Source organism: Apteryx mantelli, chromosome 2 (genome assembly GCF_036417845.1).
Source record: "Apteryx mantelli isolate bAptMan1 chromosome 2, bAptMan1.hap1, whole genome shotgun sequence".
In the NCBI taxonomy this organism is placed as follows: Eukaryota; Metazoa; Chordata; class Aves; order Apterygiformes; family Apterygidae; genus Apteryx; species Apteryx mantelli.
The window spans coordinates 64,937,548-64,958,359 of record NC_089979.1 but is presented as its reverse complement, the minus strand read 5'-3'; the positions used below and the strand labels follow the sequence as shown (position 1 = coordinate 64,958,359).

The following is a 20,812-nucleotide window of genomic DNA, read 5'->3' as shown; positions in this document are numbered from 1 at the left end:
TGCTTTTTTATTTTGTCCTGCAGCCAGAATAAGTAGTCTTGAAAGAATCTTGTCTTTAAAATAAGCTTTTTATTTTGGACTGTAATATAGTGGTCTCTAGTAACTGCCTTAAAATAAAGGGTTATTGTGGGTAGTTCTGTCAGTGTTACATATCACCACTACCTTAAGTCTTGTGATGGTGGCATTTTGTGATTTCTGTGTTGTTGGTTTTTTTTCTATGAAAGTACTACTGATACTGGTTCCCTTTTATTCATTTCTTCATATTAGAGTGGAAATGTAGTTTGTTCATAATGGATTATTGATTGGTCTGAGAACAGCAGAAGCCCCAAGGCCTTGTCATCAATGGTACTTACTTTCCCAATAGTGAATGCATCACTTCATGCAGCTATTCACGACCCAAGTCTGTAGAATATAAGCCTGTAATTGTTAATCTAGTACAGAACAGTTTTTAGGGAGAGGAACTCTTCATTGTCATTATGGGATTTTCCCCCTCAATTTGTTCAAAGAATAGTCCCTTTGTTTTGGCAGCGAGATAAAGCTTGTCCTGGATGTTAATGATATATTTTAATTCATTGCTTATAATACTACAGTGTAACTAATAAAGTACATTTCTTTGTCTCCCAGAACACAAACATGCACAGTATACTAAACCACAAAATATGTACTGAGTGGGTGACAGCTCTGTGTTTCTCAACATACCCTGTAGCAGTGCAAAAGAATATTCCCCTCCCCCCCCCCAAACTGCTTCTTTAGGAAGCACAGAAAACTGGGTTATGGACATTTCTATTGTTCTGCTGACTTTCTGTTTTGAGAGATATCACCTCACTGCAGATACCTACCTCAAGCTCTTCCAGCCTTAGTGTTTTTATCTTTATTCCTATGTATTCTTTCCCCTGTGAAGGGTGTGGCAGTGGTTCAGAAAGGCCTGACTTGGCTTTCACAGCCCTGGCTGCCTCTCTGAAGTCTGCTGCAAAATATCATTAGATCATGGAGGGAGAAAGACACAAAAAACATATGAGGTAGTCAGAGGAGCTCAAAATAATATTTCAGTGTTCAAACTGCAAACTTTTCAAAGGGGAACAGCTTCCTCAGCTGCAGGGGAAAGCTGGTTTAATTTTTTTTTTTTTTAATATTGCAAAATTCTGCTTAAGGATTTTTTTGAAAACATAAGCTGTAGTGAACTTACACTAACAGAAATTGTTTATTTTTCCAGGAGCTCCCCCCCCCCAATCCCCTGTCAATTTTTGGCACGCTTAAAAAAACTTCAGGCAGTCTGTTGTTAAGATTGCCACTTTTAATAATTGAATACATAAGAAAATTAGACAGTTGGCTTTTTGTAATGGATTCTGGGGTTTTTTGGATAGCTTTTTACTGGATTAGTTTAGGTTATGCACAGAAAATCAATCCAGAGCCATGCTGCCTTTACCTAATGCAATTTTAGTCCGTAGGTCACAGGATGCCAGGATTTCCTATGAATTCAAGGATGGGCTTACTATTTAAAGATGTGCTCTTCCAGCTGCCCTCTGTCATAGGCTAAAGGGTGTTATCTGCTCAAGATGGTAAAGGGTTGACAGAGTAGTGATGCTGTCCATAGATGGCATTTTAGTAGGGCTGGTGCCTAGGTGAGGACCTCAGATGGGACCAAGCTGTTATTCAAAGTGATGGACAAGTGACTTGTGTAGGGTCTGGGCGTTCAGAAAAAGCCGTGTCCTGCCACAAAGTCGGCAGGAGCCTGTGCGGGTACAAGGCTCCTGTGTGTGCAGAAGGCACGGAGGAGGAGAAGGGTCTCTAACTCTGTGAGCATGAAGGATGGAAAGACAGTTGTAAAATCTTCTTCCACCTCTTTCACCCACTGTTTTTCTGCTCTTAGCTCTCTTTTAGTGCTTGACTGTGACTAGCCATGTCTGTTCAGCCGAGTGGTCTGAGCCTTTCCAGATCTGGAAAGATCTGGTCTCCCAGTTGCTGTTCTTTGCAAGATACAACTTTCTCAAATTCGCCTACATGTTAACGTGCTCTGCCCTATCATTTCTTCATCTAGAAAGAATTTCAGTAAGATTTTTCCACAAGATCATGCCTCACAGGGTGCCTTTTTTTTTTTAAGTCACTGTTGCTTTTGGCACAGGAACATGATGGAGTGATTGCAGTGTACGTTCAGACCTCTTGGAGTTTAAAGGAGTGTTATTTCTACAGTGCATTTATCTTTCAGATGGGACTTGAAATGCTTGCACCCGAATTGAAAGTTGTTTATTTTAAAATATGTGCTGTGCTATTTGAAGAGCTCTGGGTAGCTTCCCAAATTTTATATTTTTGTTTATTGCCTACTGAAGCATTTTCCCTTCTTGCCATTAAAGCACAAACAATATGATTTTTAAAGTCAGATTTAGTTCAAGCCAAACAAACCCAAAGAATTTCTTTTTTCTGTATGTTGTCAAAGAAGTAATTTTCTTCTTATAACTTCCATGTTTCAGTTGCACAAAATGTTGGTACCTGAGTATAAGACAAGAATGAATTTGGAATTACTTTTCCAGCATTGCATTCTATTCTTTAAGTTTCTCATGTTGTTTATTTTTAGTGCTTTTTCACTAATTCTTTTCTGAGTGGCACCAAAGGGCCTTCAGAAGGTCTGGCTGGCCAGCTGCAGGGAGTCCTCACAGCGTATGTGGTCCTCTTAAGAAATGTATAAGTGAACATAAAGAATAGAATAACATGTATTTTACGGAGTGCTGCTGTGGTGCATTTGAAGTGTTGCTCCCCTATACTTTTACTCGTGCTTCACTTGAGGGATAGGGAGCATCTCGCAGCAGTCAGGGGGACGTGGCAGCTGCCACTGAGGCCCAAAGACGCGGGGGCTGCCTGGTGGGTGCAAGGTGGCTTTCACCCAGCGTGGTGTCTTTCAAGCCAACAGCCCTTTCAAGTTTGTTTTAAAACCAGAGCTGGTTAGCTTTGAGGCCTAAACATTTGAAGTGGAGTCGATGCTGACAAACGCTTGGTTTAAGCATGGGGGAAAGCTTGTTTTCCCTCCTGGGGATGAATAAAATAGTCTCTCTGTTGCCGCGCTGGTCAAGGGAAAGACCCTCCATGAGTCAGTGGGTGCAGGAACAAGTTTTACAACAAAAACGCTTGGCTGCGTGAAGGCATTCCCCCCTGCTGCCCCCCACAGTCTTTTGGATCTTTGTTGGTGTTTCGCTCCCATCTTGCTTTTTGTAGCCAACCTGAGTATAAAAGGTGATGGTGTTAAGTGCCTTGAAGGGGCTCAGAGGCCCTTGGAGAGCCCGACGCCTGTACTGCCTGCCCTGCCCAGAGCAGGGCAACTGTGGGGCAAAGTGAACCGCGTCTCCCCCGCCAGCGGTTGGTACTCGAACAACACCAGATGGAGCCACTGCCCTCAATTCACATGCCCCTTACACCCCAATACTGGTTTTGTTCCACATGTGCTGGAAGAACGTTATTTCAAAATACTTGAAAATTCAAAATTATTTCAGAATAAAAATATTTTAGTTATTGCAGCCATCCAGAAAGAAACAAAAAGAGGTTTTGGAAAATCTTACTCACTCACTGCGAAAGGCTGATTGGTGCTTTTTGGAGTTACCAGTTGACATCTTCCATCTCTTCTGCTGTTTTTGGTGTTGGAATAAATGTTTAATCGCTAATAGGACGGTGGAGATTATTTAACTGAAATTTCATTTTCTATTAATAGGGTTCTTTTGAAGTGTTCTTTTCCTCCTTTTTTATGTTCAGTCCTTTGAATTGAAGCATTTTGCAAAGTTGTCATTTTTATTTTGAATTTGCTGTTTTTTTTTTTTTTTTTTCTGATGAACAGGAGCTTGTTGTTCTGCTAAGAGCCCCTCTAAGAGAATTATTTTTAAGTGGCTCTCAAATGATGTGAGGAGGAATTTTAAGCCATTCATATGTTTGTGTCAATTTACCAAAGTCTAAAGCGAACCTCCACACAGTATGTCAAGAAAACTGAGATTTGGTAATCACTTCTTCCCCTGGAATTTCTGCCTGTGGGGAATCAGTCTCGAAACTTTGTAAGTTTTAAATGTGTCTAAATAATTCAAAATCTAGGAATATTTTGTTTCAACTTTTTGTTATAATAGGCTAAGCTAAAATAATGAAGTGGAAACAATATTCTGAGGATATTTTGGTGAAGATGATACACTCCATGAAGTATTTCAGACTAATCAAACCATTTAGTAGTTTTTTTAATGTCATTTTTTTCCCTTGGGCCTAATTGAATATAGTGCTAAGGGAATCTTCTGTGAGTGGCTAAATATCCCTCTTCCAAATAATGCTTTCTTCATATCCTCTTTTTCATAACTAAGCTTCATTAATGAAAATGCTATAAATAATTAAAGTGAAATACGTGAAGACTGCATGTAGGAAAGCTGTGGCCAAATAAACAAAGGGATTCTGAAGCTTTGGATTTATATATATAAATATATATATTTAAATATATATATATATGTAGATATATATATATATATTTGGATTTTTATATATATATATTTATACAGTGTTCCTGTCAGACTAGGTTTGGCTCTTAGAACTTTTTTGGACTTTCAGACAAGAAATACTAGAGAAATTTGAATTTTAAAATGGCACCTACTTAAAAAAGGCTAAAAATCATGATTAGCAGTGTTTTCAGTGGTGTGAAAAATGTAGACAAAGCAGCTAAAACTTTATCCAAAATACCCATGAAAATCTGCCCCCAACGCTTATTAATGTTTTCTGTTTTGTACATGGTGCTGAAAATTTCAGAAGAACGTGTGGCTTGTTCAAGTATACCACTGTCTTAAAAGGGGGAAAATTACCGTTTCTTTCTTTTTTTTTTTTTCTTTATCATTTAATGAGTTTAAAGTTAAGTCTTTGATTATAAGACAATATGGGTTGCTACTTGGCAGAACTAGAGGCTGAGTCAAATAGGTGAGGATGTTATTCTTGTGAATTTTATGGGAACTGTTTCATTCATCAGGGTGCAGTGGACATTGCAGTGGAGCTGGGTTATTTGCTGTTGGGCATGTTCGTACCTCCCAGTACTACTACAACTTCCCGGTTTCCGAGTGGCTGCCATCATATTTGTAGCCCTGGTGTTTCCTGTGAGGCTGCCCCTCAGCTTGGTCCTAAACTGCTATTTTCAGGGATTAATTGAGATGTGTTTATAAACTTCTTGCTCATACAGACGTCTGAATTTGTGATCCAGTGTGATTTTTTTTTTTCCCCCCCCCGACAGGCTAATATGTTAGTTCCAAACCTAGTCATAATATAAAAATGCTTCATTTAATAAATGAAATTGCGCTTGTAACACATATCTCTCAGATATTCGCTCTCCAAGGGAAAAGGTAGATTGGGTAGATACTGCTGATAGCACTTAACATGCCGAACAGATACAAGAGGAGCAGAAAATCAAGGCCAGAAATAAATTGTTTATAGAAAATAAAAGGGACAGATTAATTTAAACATAATAAAGTTATTATATAGTACATAACTGAGATAAACATTGTAAAATTTTACCTTGCGTTCTGTGAGATTTGTACTGCTGATGTGGTTAGACTGTATTTATTCACTTACATATTAGGAAGAATCAGAGGTGAATCCAACGAGAAGCCTTAAAATATGCAACTGTAGATCTGTAGCTCTTTGTTTTTTGAGATCTGAAACGACTGATGTGTAAATATATATTCTTTTGTTATCATTCTTTATATGTTTAGCTAAATCTTAAGAACCTGATGTTTTCTTAGCATTGTAGTAATAATTTGGTTCTGTTTAGAGAATACAATATTCTTCGATCTTCATCATGTGGTATTTGTAGTACTTAATGAGGATACAAAAGGGGGAAGATTTCTGTTTTATAGTTGTGGTAATTGAAAAAGAAACAAAAAATGTATTAAAGTCTAACCATTCATTTTGGGCATATTTGAGGCAGAGAGTTGCTGGTGTATTGCAACTTGCATTGCTGAGACACATAGTTACCCTTGCATTTAATTACGGTTCTTATCATATATGTTGCCCTACAAGAGTTTTTAAACCTTTATTAATCTGTTTTGTTAATCAAAGCTGCTGCTTGTTTTGTTTGTTTATTTATTTTTGGTTAAGGTTCTGTTTCATTGAGGCAGGTACTCTTGTGGTTTCCTGTATGTTTTGTTGACATAATTCACCCACTTTAAAGATCAGTCGATAGCTAAACACACTATTAGTTTACTTTGCTAAATTGGGACTAAATCTTACATTTAGAATTTTTTTCTTCATTGTCCATCAGGAAATCCAAGTTGTAGTTATAATGAATACTCTGTCAGACTCTGGATTCTTGTTTTCTCTGCAATCAAAGTACCAAGTGTACTCTTGTCTCTGCGCCTGTTCTGTGCATGCCACATCAAGTGCAGCAGAACTGTCTGAGACGCAAAGTAATGCAGTTGCCAGCAGGAATATGATATTTGCTAAAGTCTCTAGCAAAGCCTTTTATCTTTGGCAAGTAAATATTTTACGTGAAATTACACATGGTGGTAAAGCCACAGATTTAAAGTGTAATAAACCCCTCACGAAATGTTTTCTTCATTTAAGGTGTATTTTTAGCCACTTCTGTTTGGATTTAAAATGAAAAGATATTTTTAAAGTTTGCTTTTTTTTTTGGAGGCAGTGTGATGTCAATGGATGGAAATAAATTCTTTTTTCTTGGTCGATCTTTTTTTGGATTTTATTTTTTTTATCAGCGATACTTTGAGTGAGTGCTTGCCACTGAAGTCGAGAATATTAGAAAGTCAAAAGAGAAGCTGCTGCTTTTTTGTTGAAGTAAATCAATATCGTATGCTTTTGAATGTGGGGCTAGTGACAGAAACTATTGAAGTGAAAATATTGATAGGTTTAAATGTATTTAAGAATCTACTTACACAGTTTTTGTATGTTTGTGTGATCTTTGTTTTTGTTTCAGGTGATCTATGCCACCTGCTTACAGAACATACAGAAATAAATTGGCCCTTCAGACTCTTTCAAGCAGTTGAAAAGAGAAACGTTTCCTGGAGAATGAAGAAATAAAACTTTACTCTGCGCAACCGTATGACTGAAAACACAATCCAGTTCTCCTCAGCTGTCGGACATGCTTGTGTCCTCCTGTGCCATTCACCTGATGTTGCAGTAATACAGATGGATCATAATAAAGAGGTGGAAATGGAATTACGAAGATCCTCCAGCCCAAGCAAGCTGAGCAAGAGTGACATGGACGCTGACAAGACCATGTGCCACAGCTGCTGCATCTGTGGTAAAAGTTTCCCTTTTCAGAGCTCCTTGTCTCAGCACATGAGGAAGCATACGGGCGAGAAGCCCTACAAATGCCCTTACTGTGATCACAGAGCTTCCCAAAAGGGCAATCTGAAGATACACATTCGCAGTCACAGAACAGGCACTTTAAGTCAGGGACACGAGGTGGAGATGGGAGAGGTGCAGCTTGGGGAGGGGGGAGTTGCGGAGGGCCTCGGCGGGTGCACCAGCCCAACTAAAAGTACCTCTGCCTGCAATAAGATCCTGAACGGTACCGCCCGGGTAGATAATGGCAAGATCTTGCTGAGAAGCAGCAAGAAGGAGGTCACAGAGGCTGCGCCTGCTGAAGAGGATGGCAAGCTAACCTCTCACCAGTGCACCTTCTGCAAAAACAAATTTGAAAGAAAGAAGGACCTCGAGCAGCACCTGCATCAGGTCCACAAACCATTCAAGTGTAGGTTGTGTAGCTACATGACCTTGAGGGAGGAGACACTGTTAAACCACATAGAGAAGGACCATATAACAGCTCAGGTCCCGAACGGGGAGGCTTATACAGAGAACTGCAAGAATGAATTGAGTGCAGGCGAGTTTCCTTGTGAAGTCTGTGGTCAGGCCTTTAGTCAAACCTGGTTTCTGAAAGCTCACATGAAAAAGCATAGGGGATCATTTGATCACGGGTGCCACATTTGTGGCAGAAGATTCAAAGAGCCCTGGTTTCTCAAAAACCACATGAAGTCACATGGCCCAAAGACTGGGAGCAAAAACAAACCAAAAAATGATTTAGAGCTCATAGCCACTATTAATGATGTGATACAGGAGGAAACGATTGTGACCGGCCTTTCTCTGTATGAAGTTTGCACCAAGTGTGGAAATCTGTTTACAAATATGGAAAGCCTAAAAGCACATAATGCTGTTCACTACAGAGCTCAACGGAGCAGCACCAGGGAAAAAGCTGAGGGCTTAATTGGCGGGAGCCTAAACCCCTCTGTAACAAAGCAGTTTTTCTTACAGTGTCTGAATCTAAGACCATCTGTAGGGATAGACAGAGTTACAAGAGGACAGCCTGGAAAAAGAGTAGCTGAGCTGGATCCAGTCAGTAGCTACCAAGCTTGGCAGCTGGCCACCAAAGGAAAAGTTGCAGAGCCATCTGAGTATGTAAAATATGTGGGATGGGACGAGGCTCTGGCGGATGCGGATGTGACTTATGACAAGGATAAAAGAGAGTATATTCTTGTCAACCAGGAGAAGCGCAAGCGAGACCAGGATTCACCTTGCTCTTCCAGCAACCCCAAGAAGAAGAGCTGCGCCGGCGGGCGCCTGGAGAAAAACAGCAGCACGCAGCCAGGGGAGAGCTGCCTCCTCACGCAGAGCGACCTGGACTACCGGCCCTCCTCGCGGCAGAGTCGACGGGCATCCCAGAACAAGTCCACCGAGTGCTTCGAGTGCGGCAAGATCTTCCGCACTTACCACCAAATGGTGCTGCACTCTCGGGTGCACCGCAAGGAGCGGAGGTGCTGCAGCGAGAGCGGGACGGCCGCGCAGCCCGACCGCTACGGGTCCAGCAGCGAGGAGGGGGACTCGGGCTCTGTCAGCGGGCCCAGCACGCCCGGCTCTGCGTCCGCCCCGGAGGACTCGGCGACCTCTGGCCTGGGTGAGGAGGGGGCCGAGGAGAGCTCGGAGGAGGGAGGAGCTGAGCCCTCCTTAGGTAAGGTCCTTCCCGCAGTTGCTCTTCTCTCTTTTCCCCTCCGCTACCTTTCCTTTGGATCTGCTTGTCCTTGTGCCTCCTGGCACACCAGGAGCGATCCAAGTGAGGGACGAGCAAAAGGATGTGGAAGGCTTAAAAGCAGCGTGGATCAGGTCTTCTGCCTGATTGGCGCTGCTTATTTTCTTAGCTTGTTGATTCAGCATTTCTGGTGTAAGTAATAAAAGTGAGCTCACAGGAAGTCTTCATAAAGTGCAGGTAAATTTGTATTTCAGTGAAGGACACCTGAGAAGTATCCTAGTTTCCCGTAGCAACACCGTTACCTCTGCTGGTAGCTTCAGTATAATAGTATTTTTCCTGGACATCTTGGGGCCTATTTTACACAGATTTATAGACACCCGATGCAACGTTCTGCCTTTAGCATTCAGGTGTAGTAAGAGCACAGCTTGTGTGGTGTAGCCCCAAAGCACATAAACTTGTTAATCAGCAGTATGAGAGGCATTTCTCTTCTCTCTTTCTCTGCTTTGCTTCCCAAACTTGTGTTTATAACTCCAAACGCTGTAATTAATCTCTCTGGATTAAAGCAGTCCTTTGAGTCCCACACTACTAAATGGAACAAATTATTCCCCAAATAGCAGCAAAGTAAATATTTAAGACAACACTATTAAGCACTTTTGTATCATTTTTTATTTTTGTTGTTCACCATTCTTTGTTTATAATACCCTCTTAGAAATGTGAGATGAACCATTCTTTCCTTACTAACCGTGTGCTTTGTTTTGCTTTGTTTTTTTTCTTCTGTTTGGCAAACTATAATTTCTTCCTGTTTTCAGTTCTTTTTTTGTGAAGAACATAGTTATCTGTAGAATTGAACTCGTTTTCAAGACCTTCTCTGATGAAGTAATCAACTGTAACCATTCTGAAAGAGGGTGGGTTTATTTATTTAGCTAGGTTCTCTCAGGATTTAGTTAATGTTGTGCTTTCTCCACTGGCTGCAGATCCTGCAGCAGCAAAGCAACATTTTCCAGGATTGTGTATTAATAGTTACATATTTTTCAAAGAAATAGAAGTGGTGAAGCGATGTTGGGTGTTTTGTTTTTTTTTTTTGGTCATTAAGCAGCTTTTGTAAAATTCTCATGGTTTTAGGAGAGCTGAAGTTTGGGCTGACACTCTGTGGCAATATAACTTTCTAAATGTAAGACTTTGGGGGAAGAGAGATCCAAAGGATTGAAATTGTGAAAAATGAAACCCATCTGTTTGTCCCTAAAACTTAAAAGAACAGTCTTAAATTTGATTGTCTACAACTTGGATCAAGGCCCAAATGGACAAATTGGGTGTTCACTAGAATAGAAACTTAAATTAAACCAAGAACTTCACTTTTTTAATGCTTTCTTGCCCTTTCCATAAACCACAACTCCAGAAAGTCCTAGGGACAAGTTGACTGACTGAAATATTTTCGCCATGATTACTTGCCTATTCAGTAGGCTCAAAACTGGGCTTTCCCATCTAGCGTTGTATTTAGAAAATCAAAAAAAGAGTGCACTTACTTTATGGGAGTGCATTTACGGTGTGTGAAAATCCATCAGCTGCTGCCCGAAACACCTCTCCATCCAGTTTTGATACAATATGCAGTCACAAAATGACAGCTTTGTCTGGATGCAAATGGGGCTGCCATGTTTTACTGGTGTAATGTGCAATGGAAACCGTGGCGGTGGAAAACCGCCTCTCTAGAGACAGGCTGAAAACACTGAAACCCTTTTCCCATGATGTTCGAATAGTAAAGCTGTTCTTCTGCACTCTCAGTGTGAAGCACTTCATTTTTAACAGGAGGAACTACCTTGTCTCTTTCCCTGTCCCAGATCTTCCCTCAATTCAAGCTCCGAGCCCTTGTGCCGCCAGTGAAAGGTGAGAGTTTAAGTCGCACAGCAGTTTCTCTCACACATCAATTAGAACGACTGGCTTAACCCCTGCTACTAGCCAACACCAGGAAACTTGGGTTTCCTTGGGTGCCAGACCGGTTCTTATCTTCTTTACTGAACAGTGAAGAAGCAGCAAACTGATCGGCCTGGGTAGAGGTGCATCTTGGAAAACGGATACATTTGCATTGATTGGCCAGGAGGGTGGGTACTGCGTTGTATTTTCACCAACTTCACTGCTGAAGAACTAGTTAATTAGAGGGGTTGCCGCTTGGTTAATAAGGACCTTTTTAATCTTATGACCAAGGACAACATTATCCTTTGTTCTTACACAGTTTATTTTAATAAAATCAATATATCAATGAAGTGGACATTTTTTACAAGTGACAGAGATTTCTAATTCAAAAGAAGGTAGCAAAGAATGCAGGAGTGTTCATAGACCAAGATTAGTGAATTCATTTTCTCAATTTTCTCTTTTTTTGTGTGTAAATTTCCTGCCACTGCCCTTATATTGTTTTCTAGGGGCCTGGGTCCTTCTGTCCAGCAAGCTGTAGGATTTGTTCTTCTGCAAATTGCCCCTTTAACTCAGGAGGATTTCTTTTTTCTTCCTTTATGAACGAAAGCTTAATGTCTATAGAATATAGGCCAAATTCTGCCCTCATGTACACTCTTGTTAAAATCAGATGTTTCAGTATGGCCTTTAAGTGCATTTTGTCCTAGAAGTGCTGTGGTTTGCTCTCCTGTGCTGTGGCTTTTTTTAGCTATTCTTGCTGGTGAGCCTTTTCCATCAAGAGCCATGCTCCAGCGGTACAGACGGCAGCCACCTCCGATGGATGCAGGCGAACGGTATTCTCAGTCATTTTCCTGACCTTCCTGCTATGGTATTATTTTTACTCAGACTGTGGTTAAGAAAATCTTGTGCTACTCCTAAGACTATTTTAAATAATATAGGATTTTTTTCACTTTCATACCTTCCTCCTCACTCCCCTCAACTTTGACATGTTACTGAGTTATCCTGGGTCAGAAAAGGGGCTTGATACTGCCAAGTGTTGAATGATCTGGTCATGATTCACCTGAAAGTACTTCTTTGTGTGTTTAATTCTTAAAAAAAAAAAAAAAAAAAAAAAAATTCTGAGTAGTCCTGTTGACATGCAGGCTAGTCTGTGGTTTGCTCAGTGTCTTGTAGAAGGAAAGCTGGGGGTGCCCCCCCGGTCACGGGGGCCAGCAGATGTGCCTGTGCAGGAGACGGCAGGGGAAGAGCAGTGGGGCTTACTGGGAGAAGAGCAAGAAACACACTTCACATGTGAAATGGGATTGAGAGCCTCCAGGGTGGGCTGTTCCTGCCCTTAACACACCAGTAATTTGTCTCTGCTCTGTGTCGAGTGACAGAATGATTTCTCGGGCACGGGGGTAGTGTTTGCAAACCCAGATTATCAGCTGCCAGTGGGGAGCTAGCTGGTTACAAAATGCTTTTCATCTTGTTTGAAGGAGGAGAAAAATTCAATATTTTTCTAATATTACTTTTCCACATAGGCAGAGTATCATGTGATATGTGTCATACAAAGATATCATGTGACTTATATATGTATAATGTGTATGTGCTTTGTATGATGGCCTCGTGGGAAATGGTCCAGAACACATTCTATCTATTCAGAGCAGCCCCATGAATGGTTTTGAGGTCTGCCTGCCCCAGATGAAATCTTCCTTTTTATTTGCCATTCAAGCCACTAGCAACTTGTGCCTGAATTTCCACTGGAGTTGTATCTGAAGCTGTTTGAACCACCTGCAAGTTTGTTGCTGAGCACTTCCCCAAATTAAGGCTTTTCTATGAATTTCATTTAACTAAAAAACCCCAGAGTTACGATTGACAGAGCAGAAGGGGATTATACATACGTCAATAAAAGTGGAAGGGAAAATACTCTTTGTTTTTATCTTTCAGCTTTTCACCTAAAATATGTTATTTTGTAGGCCAAAGAAATAATTATGTCAGTGTGTATGTACACACATGTGCATACAGTGGGCAGTATTTAGTGTGGGCACCCTCATTTAATCCCACCATGAGGAGTACTAAAGATGTGAGTACTACAAAGCAGAGTTGCTGCTCTCCACATCACATTTGCTTTCAAAACAAAATAGAATAATTTACTCCTCAATTTGCTCTTCCTGTAGTTAGATCCTGATCTGTGGGCAACTGAGGTTGTGTTTGTCTTTTGATTTTCTTTTTTGATTTTTTCCCACCATTGTGTATCATTTTGAGTATACCTTTTCCATTAAAAAAGGTGTTGTCACCGTGTATTTAGCAATTAGGGTATTACAGTTTGTTATCTTAAGGCACTATGAACTATTTCAGTCCTGAAATCAAGAAGGAAGTATAAATTTTGAGGACATGACCTCCTGCTTCTAGTAGGTGGGAAGATGAGGAAAAGAAGTGAAAACAATTTTAATACCATTTGGTGCTCAGCAAATGCATAGTAAAAGACAGGTCTTTGATATTCCAGTCTAGTTCTTGGGAAAGTAAGAGAATGAAATAAAATTATTTCCTGTTGCATGTAAATAACAGACTGGGGAGGAAGAAAATAATAACAGTAAATCTAGAATAAAAAAGAAAATTGTTATATATGGAATAAAGGAGAGGAATGTGGCTTCTTCTAGCCTGACCTTATTGAGGGAGGAAGCAAGTAAAAGGAGAAAGTGTTACACAATAAAGGGAATGCTGCTTTCAGTGAGAATCATCTCCATTTTGTTTTCTTTCTTTTTCTGCCCCTTGTCTCCCTTTTATTTGTTTATTTTTTTGTCCTCTGTCAAACTCCTCCAGATTTCTGAAATACTTTAAAGAGAGACTGATTCATTCTTCCTCAACACATGCTGTTTTTATTATGCCGGCTAATACAGGAAAGGACTGATTGAGAATGAAAACCCTTGGGCTAGGCCCTGTACAAACACAGTTACGGGCTCGAAGAGCTTATAGTCTGCCTAGAAAAGACAGACACAAATTGGTGGGAAACGCAGAATACCAAACCCAGGTGAATGGCGCGACATCTGGCTGTATTTTGCTTGTGTCGGGAATTCCTAATGGTAAGGTGGGACTTACTCGGGAGAGGATCAGCTCAATAAAAGGACCAGACAAGGGATGGGAGTAAGGGGTAGGGATGAAAGAAAAGAGATTGAGGAAAGGCAGAGAAGAGCAGGAGGGTCAGTTCTGGAGTTAGGAGACCTTGGTGAAGGGAGCTGCACTGTGTAAAAAGATGAAGGTGTCGGAGGGGAGGGAAGGCTGAAAAGAAAGGTGGGATGGCATTGAGGTTTGACCCCCCCTCCCAAGGCTGTCCCAGGGTGCTGGGTTGTCTCGCGCTGAAGCCGTAAGGGCTTGCAGTGCCATGTTGGCAGGGTCGGTGACCCACAGGAGGGTTTCGCCTCGCAAAATCGGAAGATCAGGAACGGTCACATGAATAGGAGCCACGGCAGCAGGAGCTCATCTGCGCCCACCTGCCAGCGGCCCTACCTCATTGGTACCGTGGACATGCAAAAAGGTCTGAACTCTCAGCTCCTTCCTGGGTCTTGATTAAAAAAATTAAGATGGGAAGTGCCTGGTTTTTTTAGCTTTTTATTTCTATTTGTTTCATTTTAAAAACTCTCAGGAATTTGTGGTTAGGCACTGTTTGATTTATTGTCTTTATTAGGCAGCTTTCTTTTCTCTTTCAGTTCACTATTAATTGCTTATGGGTTGTACAAACTGGGGGATGTAACAGATATTATTAATTCCAGAGACATTATAAAAACATTCTACATGTAAATTGAAATGTTTGAGCAGAAGCATAATGACATTACTGAAGTCTCATGAAATACTTCAGATTAGGAGAGATTTATGAGGAATAAAGTTGGACTTTGGTTTGTTCAGATATAAAGCATAACAGTTCCAGGAGTTGAGACTCTACCAAGAAGTGCCTAGTATCGCAAGACTTTTGAGTTAAAAAAAAAAAAAAAAAAAAAGTTGCCAGAGTTGCTTTAATTTTCCAGTAAAAAGTAATTTGGGGGAGAAGAGGAACACTAAGAATAAAACAGCTAAGCAAATGAAAACAGAAAAATAAAAATGTATAGCAACTCTCGAGTGAGACCAAGAAAAAGCAAGAAAGAGAGTTCTAGTAAATATTTTCAGTTGGAAAACTGTAAGTGCACGAAATAATATAGCTGGCAGTATCCTGTACCAGATTTTCCATTGTTCTGCTTATATGCAAAAATGTTCCTCTCTGTATAAGGGAAATCCTCTCTCCTAATTAGAAAACAAAAATTTTCACTATATAAAATAATTATTCTTAAGATATTTCTCATGCTGGACTCTCACTTACTGTAAACCAATATATCACTGAAGGCAGTACTGTTAGGTCATTTTACACCAAATGAGGATCTGGTTCTGTATGTACAATCTTAAGTATGTTTAAATTATTTAGCATGTTTGTTTTGCAGAGTGAATATATAACAAATTGGAGGATGTCTCTGTGCTGGGCAGTTGGTAAATAATGCCCTAGGCTTCCAAAAAATGAAACAGTTGTAAGGAAGAGAACAGTGTCAGTGACTTGCGGTAGATCCTTGCCTATGAAGATTAGAAAAACTAATACTATGATTACATACCTCACCAGTTAATTTTGACATTGCCAAAGAGTGGTGTTGGAATATAAAAACCCCTCAACTTTACAACCCAAGCTAATTGTTTTGGTTGTTAATGCCAGTGGGATTAATGCCAGGACTTTCAAATACAGCAAAGCGATAATTCAAGTCACAAGGAAGTTGGGCAGAGGCAAGGATGCTGGGCTTGCAGAAGTGGGATCCATGAGGCACTGTTTGGCATCTTGCAAAGTTCAAACCGTCACTGAAGACAAATTCAGTGCATCGCGACTAGATCAGTTAAAACTTGAATATGTCTAAAACTATCATACAGAAATTTCTCTTTTGTATTTACCTCATTATCATGCATGTAGTCCAATTCTTAGGCACATGTGCTCATGATCTGAAGTTTTTTTGCAAAGCACTGCTGTTGGAAGCATCGTTTTTGATCAGTACAGGCCTGCATGTATCTTTGCAGCAACACTTTATACCTTTCCCCTGCCCTTGGGGCTCTGGTCCGCTCCTCAGGACTGCTGTGGAAGTCTCTTGCATGTGAGCACCTTACTGTGGTACTGCCACCAGCAATTGCTCTTCTGTTTACCTTCTTTAACCGTGGGTCAGTGTGAATGGGGAGAAGAACTGAGGGAACAGAACAAAACAGAAATTATGTTCATCATCCCAAGGAAATGGATTACTGGTAGCCAGAAGCACTGAAGTGTGCGTCAAGGAGAGAGAAGAGCCATGGGGCATCTAGGGATGTGGTTATAAACCTTTCTTGGCACATGTACCACACACCTACTGAGTTGTTTGGCCCTTCTTTATTTTAGGGTCATGGTGGGAGCTGTGCTCAAAGAAGGTTGTGCAAGGAGTGATTGATTGGAACGGGGCAGCTACGCTTTGAGATAATGCAGTCAGTACTCTTTAATGTTATATATTACCCTGACATCATACTAACTAAGGAACGTTTAGTGGTTGCCCTGTAGGCATCTCAGGTGATTTCCACAGCGTTCTGATTACCCTGCTCCTTGTTGCTAGGTCCCATTTTACTCAGTCTACTCAGTAATGTGGGTGGCCAGCGCAAATGTTAAACAGTAATTCTAGTTCCTCTCACAACAGGGCAAGGCGATAGGGAGCAGATAACACTGCGTCAGCTCAAGTCAGTACTGAGGCTTGCTGCCTGGGCTTTAGATACCTCAACAGATACCTGACTTCTCACGCCAGAAGTTAAGTCTTTATTGCTGCTGACAGAGAACTTCTTCTGCAGCATTTTGAAGTTATTAATCCAACCATTGCAGTGTTTGTATTCCTTGCAAGTGTTTTGGTGGAGTTCCTGTTGAAGTACTATAGCATTTCTTGTGTGATACTTTGATGCAGCATGTCAAAGATGCTTTCACTGTGAGTATTTAGTTTTAGTTGTTCCTTTTTTGCGGGTTACCATAGAGGATGGCAAGTGACACAATTAGACCGGAGTGTTTTAGACACTGTGTTGTGGCTGTAGGTATGTGATATGAAAGACCAAAGCGTGGCAGTGTTTTTCAAGCAGTAATTCCATGCACAGCTTGGAGGAAAATTTGTACTAACATGCTAAGGAAGAGATAGGTTTACTCATTCTTTATTTTTCTTGTTAAAAAACAAGGAGGCAAGTGCTGTTTCTTAAAGTTAGGCGATAATAGGAGAAACTTTGCCCTGAAGCTTATGTAAGATGCCCAAAGCAAGACGAGTTCTTCATGCTTCTTCAGCAGCTTTTGGAAATGTTATTGCCACATTACCTGCTTGTCAGGTTTGCTTGTGCCTACATTTAGTCCTTTCTCGGTTGCCAATATCCATTCCACGCTTACTGAACACTAACATTTTAAACAATAAGTTCAAAGGTATGGAAAGCTATTTGCCATCTTTGTTTTAGTTTGTATGTTCAGAAATACTTCCCTTAAAATCAGTTGCACAGTGGGCCCAGTTTTAATAGCAGGCTTTTAGCTACTCTTGCAAGTATTATAACCATCTGCATATGCGGACATGCACTTTTGCATCCAGCTGCAGAGTAACTTAGTCAACTTCCTTAAAAGCCTCACATCCTTACTGCCTTGTAAAAGCCAGTATAGCAATTCTGGCATTTCATAGTACTGATGTTTCTATTACATGCTGTAGTACATGAAATATTACTCCGTGACATTTATAGTCATAAAATCACATTGTGCAGTGTTTTTATTTTTTTGCAGTTTCTGGTTAGTGAGCAAGAATTCCCTTCCCCCCTACTGGTAAAACCAGATGCAGACAATGAAAATTGTAATGCTAGTGTTTTTAATCTGATTTCCAAATATTTCTGTAGCAGTGTAGCTGTGTTTAGTGGGATTCTACTATCTGTAAATGACTGCTAACAAGAGATTTGTTAGATATCTTTGATGTAAGGTCTTTTTGCTGCTCTTAACATTATGGTTCACAGTTTGCCCCTGATCTATCCTGAATTGTGGGTCAGGTTTTCTTTGTTAATATGTTAGATTTGACAGTAAATGCTGTGTTCCTCTTGGTGGATGTAGTGGACTTGATTTGGGGCGGATTGAAACCCCATGGGATCCCAGGGCTGCACAAGATGTAGAAATAATGCAGAGTTTGGCCTAATATTGGTAGATAACCATTTGTTTTCTGCAGCTTCATTTTACAAATACAGGTTTTACTAGGTCACTTCTCTTCACTTTATTACTTCTCTTTTTTCTTTACCAGTAGTCTGATTCAAACACTGAATTGCTTTAACTTAAATGGATATCCACTAAGCTGAGACAGCCTGCTGGGCATGACTGTGGTATCAGTCATACCAAGGAAAGTCAAGAGCAACTTAACTGCCTTCAGGATGAGAACATCAATAACTTTTTTTATTCTCAGTTTTCTTTTGACTGCCTACAAAATTTATCAGCAGCAAACCTGGATTTTTTGGGGGGTGAAAAGTATATAGTGAATTTTTATGGATACTTTGGAAGAAAACTTTCAGTTTCTCATTATGTTGATTATTTTCAATATTTACGTCCTAGAACTACTTTCTAGTCCTTGAAGGAGACTTTTGGATCCTTACTGCACTTGGTGTGTGACTGTTGCTACTGTGCCATATTTTGTGAGAGGTATCTATATCTATATTACTATTTTCAGTGCCTGGAATGGATTTGTAGAAGTGTAGGAAACTTATTTTCACGGTGAATTTGTTTTTCTTGTTTATAGACAGCATGGGTTTGAAATGGCAAATTGTTGAATGCTTTGGCCCTGATCCAGCAAAACTCATAACCACTGTCTTGATTTTCAGCATATGAGCAGTCAGTTTGGAATCATTAAGTGCTTTGTTGAACTACTTGGCACCTAATGGCTTGAGGTTAGAGAAAATTAGACAAATCTCTCCTTTCTGTAATCAATACCAGTATAAATTATATATCCTGAATTCTACTGTAGCATTCAAAGTTTGCATGGGACAAGACATAAGGAAGAAGTAAGTCTTAGAATTGTCTTTTATGGATACTCTGTTCATGGATTCAGTTACAGTTTAGCAATAACAACAACAAAAATCCAATGCTTTATTCGCTTAAAATGTAGAATCTCCATTGAGGAAGTATTCACATGAGAGAGAAAAGCACTTTCTCAGATGATGCTTATTGCAACTTGTATATAGGTGCATATTTAACGTGGATATAGAGCATGAGATACTTGCTTGTCAAGGTCATCTGTCCTGTACAGTACCTGGGGGAAGATTTGCCCTCACACTTTTAGAACTTTGCTTTCCAGGTTGGCAATCTTGAACCTCAAAAAATATTTGATGATGTATGTTACTTCAAGTAAGAGAATAATAAATAGCCACTAAAATGATTTTGTTGTCAAATCATGGTTGTAATTTTAGTGGGTTTTGGAACCATAAGATAGGGGTAGTTACAGCAGCCTAGGGAAACTCTGAGATCTTTCTTTTCTCTCTCTCTCTTTTTTCTGAAAGGATACAAAAACTTTTTTTTAAGACTACCTTTGGATTTAGTTTGTAATATAAGACACTCCCAAACCTTGTGTTTCTTTGAGATAACAAATTCATCAGGCAGTTGAAGGCATCAGCTATACCTAATAGTACTTCAGAGGTGTGCATTATCTCAGAATAGCATATGTCTTGTGATGTCTTATTGCTTAAACAGCATTTGAGGCAAGCTGCTGTCAGCAAAAATTAAATATTTTGGGGGAGAAAAATAACCCAGAAGTTTTTTCATCCATAGGGGAAATATGGGCTCTTTCAGAAATGTGAACTTTGGATCTAAGCAGAAATCTCTTTCTCTTCCGTGAAATATATTTTTTTTGTGTTCTAACAGTAGAAGATTGTGTGCCACTCTCATGATGGTGAAAGACTGAGTGCAGTGTATTATAAGAATCAGGACCATAATAAGATGTAAAAGGCTTCATCTCTTCCCCTCCCCACTGTGCCCCAAGAGCAGATGCTGCGTTTGGGCTTTACTTTTTGCATGTTTTGCTAAGTGTGTAGTATCGGTGAACCAAAGGTGTGTTAAGCTTTGTGTGATATAACCTTTATTCAGTAGGTAGTAAAGCCTTATTTTTTTACTAGATAATTAAGCAAATAGATCTTTCTCTTTCCTTAAAAAGAGAATTCAGGAAGTACAGCTTACACTGCACATGGAACACATTAATCCTAAAAACCTTATAATATTTCACAGAAGTTTCTTGTTCTTACACATGCCTGCATCCACACACACACCAATTTTGCAGTACTAGTGAAGCCTAGAGAAGCCTTAAAAAAAAAGTCAAACACTGTTTGTGAAATTGTAACAGGAAAAAATTAAATTTTACTTGGATTATTCAGAGACAACAAAATGAGTGTAGACCTGAAAGAGTTGCTATGCATGTATGTGAGGGTCATTTATTTGATACTGTAATGTTAAATATGTTTGGAAAGGAAGCCTTAGTGCTGTTATTTGTATGGGAAATATGGGCTTTAATTTTTTTCAATAATTTATACATGCATAAATATTAGTTATAATTCAAACACAATAATTTATTTTGCAGATGAGGTTGTTAGTTTTTTATCTCCAGTGTTATCAGCATGCAAGTGCCTAATATTAAGAATAATAATGGAAATGAGGTGTTATTAATGCTTAATGAAATTTTTAAGCGCTGGTAAATTTTTCTGCTAGACTGACCTTTCTTGGTCAGTTATATTAGAGCAAGGATTAAAAAAAGAAATCTCTTAGGTTATATTCAGTAAGTTGCAATATTTAGTTCACTCAACCAATGCATCAGTGGAAAGTACTCTTCATGCATTATTTGCTCAAAGTCCAGTTTTGCAACTTTGATCCTTAAGAAGGCAAAAGGAAAG

General features: G+C 39.8%; 1 protein-coding gene across 9 annotated transcripts in view; it reads left to right on the top strand.

Annotated features, from left to right (window-relative positions):
* ZNF516 (zinc finger protein 516) overlaps nt 1-20,812 on the top strand; it is a 141,852-nt gene that overhangs the window by 36,679 nt on the left and 84,361 nt on the right. For all 9 annotated transcript variants that reach the window (XM_067290768.1, XM_067290770.1, XM_067290765.1 and 6 more), the window contains exon 2: nt 6,929-8,959. In XM_067290768.1, the coding sequence (XP_067146869.1) occupies nt 7,054-8,959 (1,906 nt within the window). In that variant the 5' untranslated portion in view covers nt 6,929-7,053. The remainder of the gene's footprint in view (nt 1-6,928; nt 8,960-20,812) is intronic.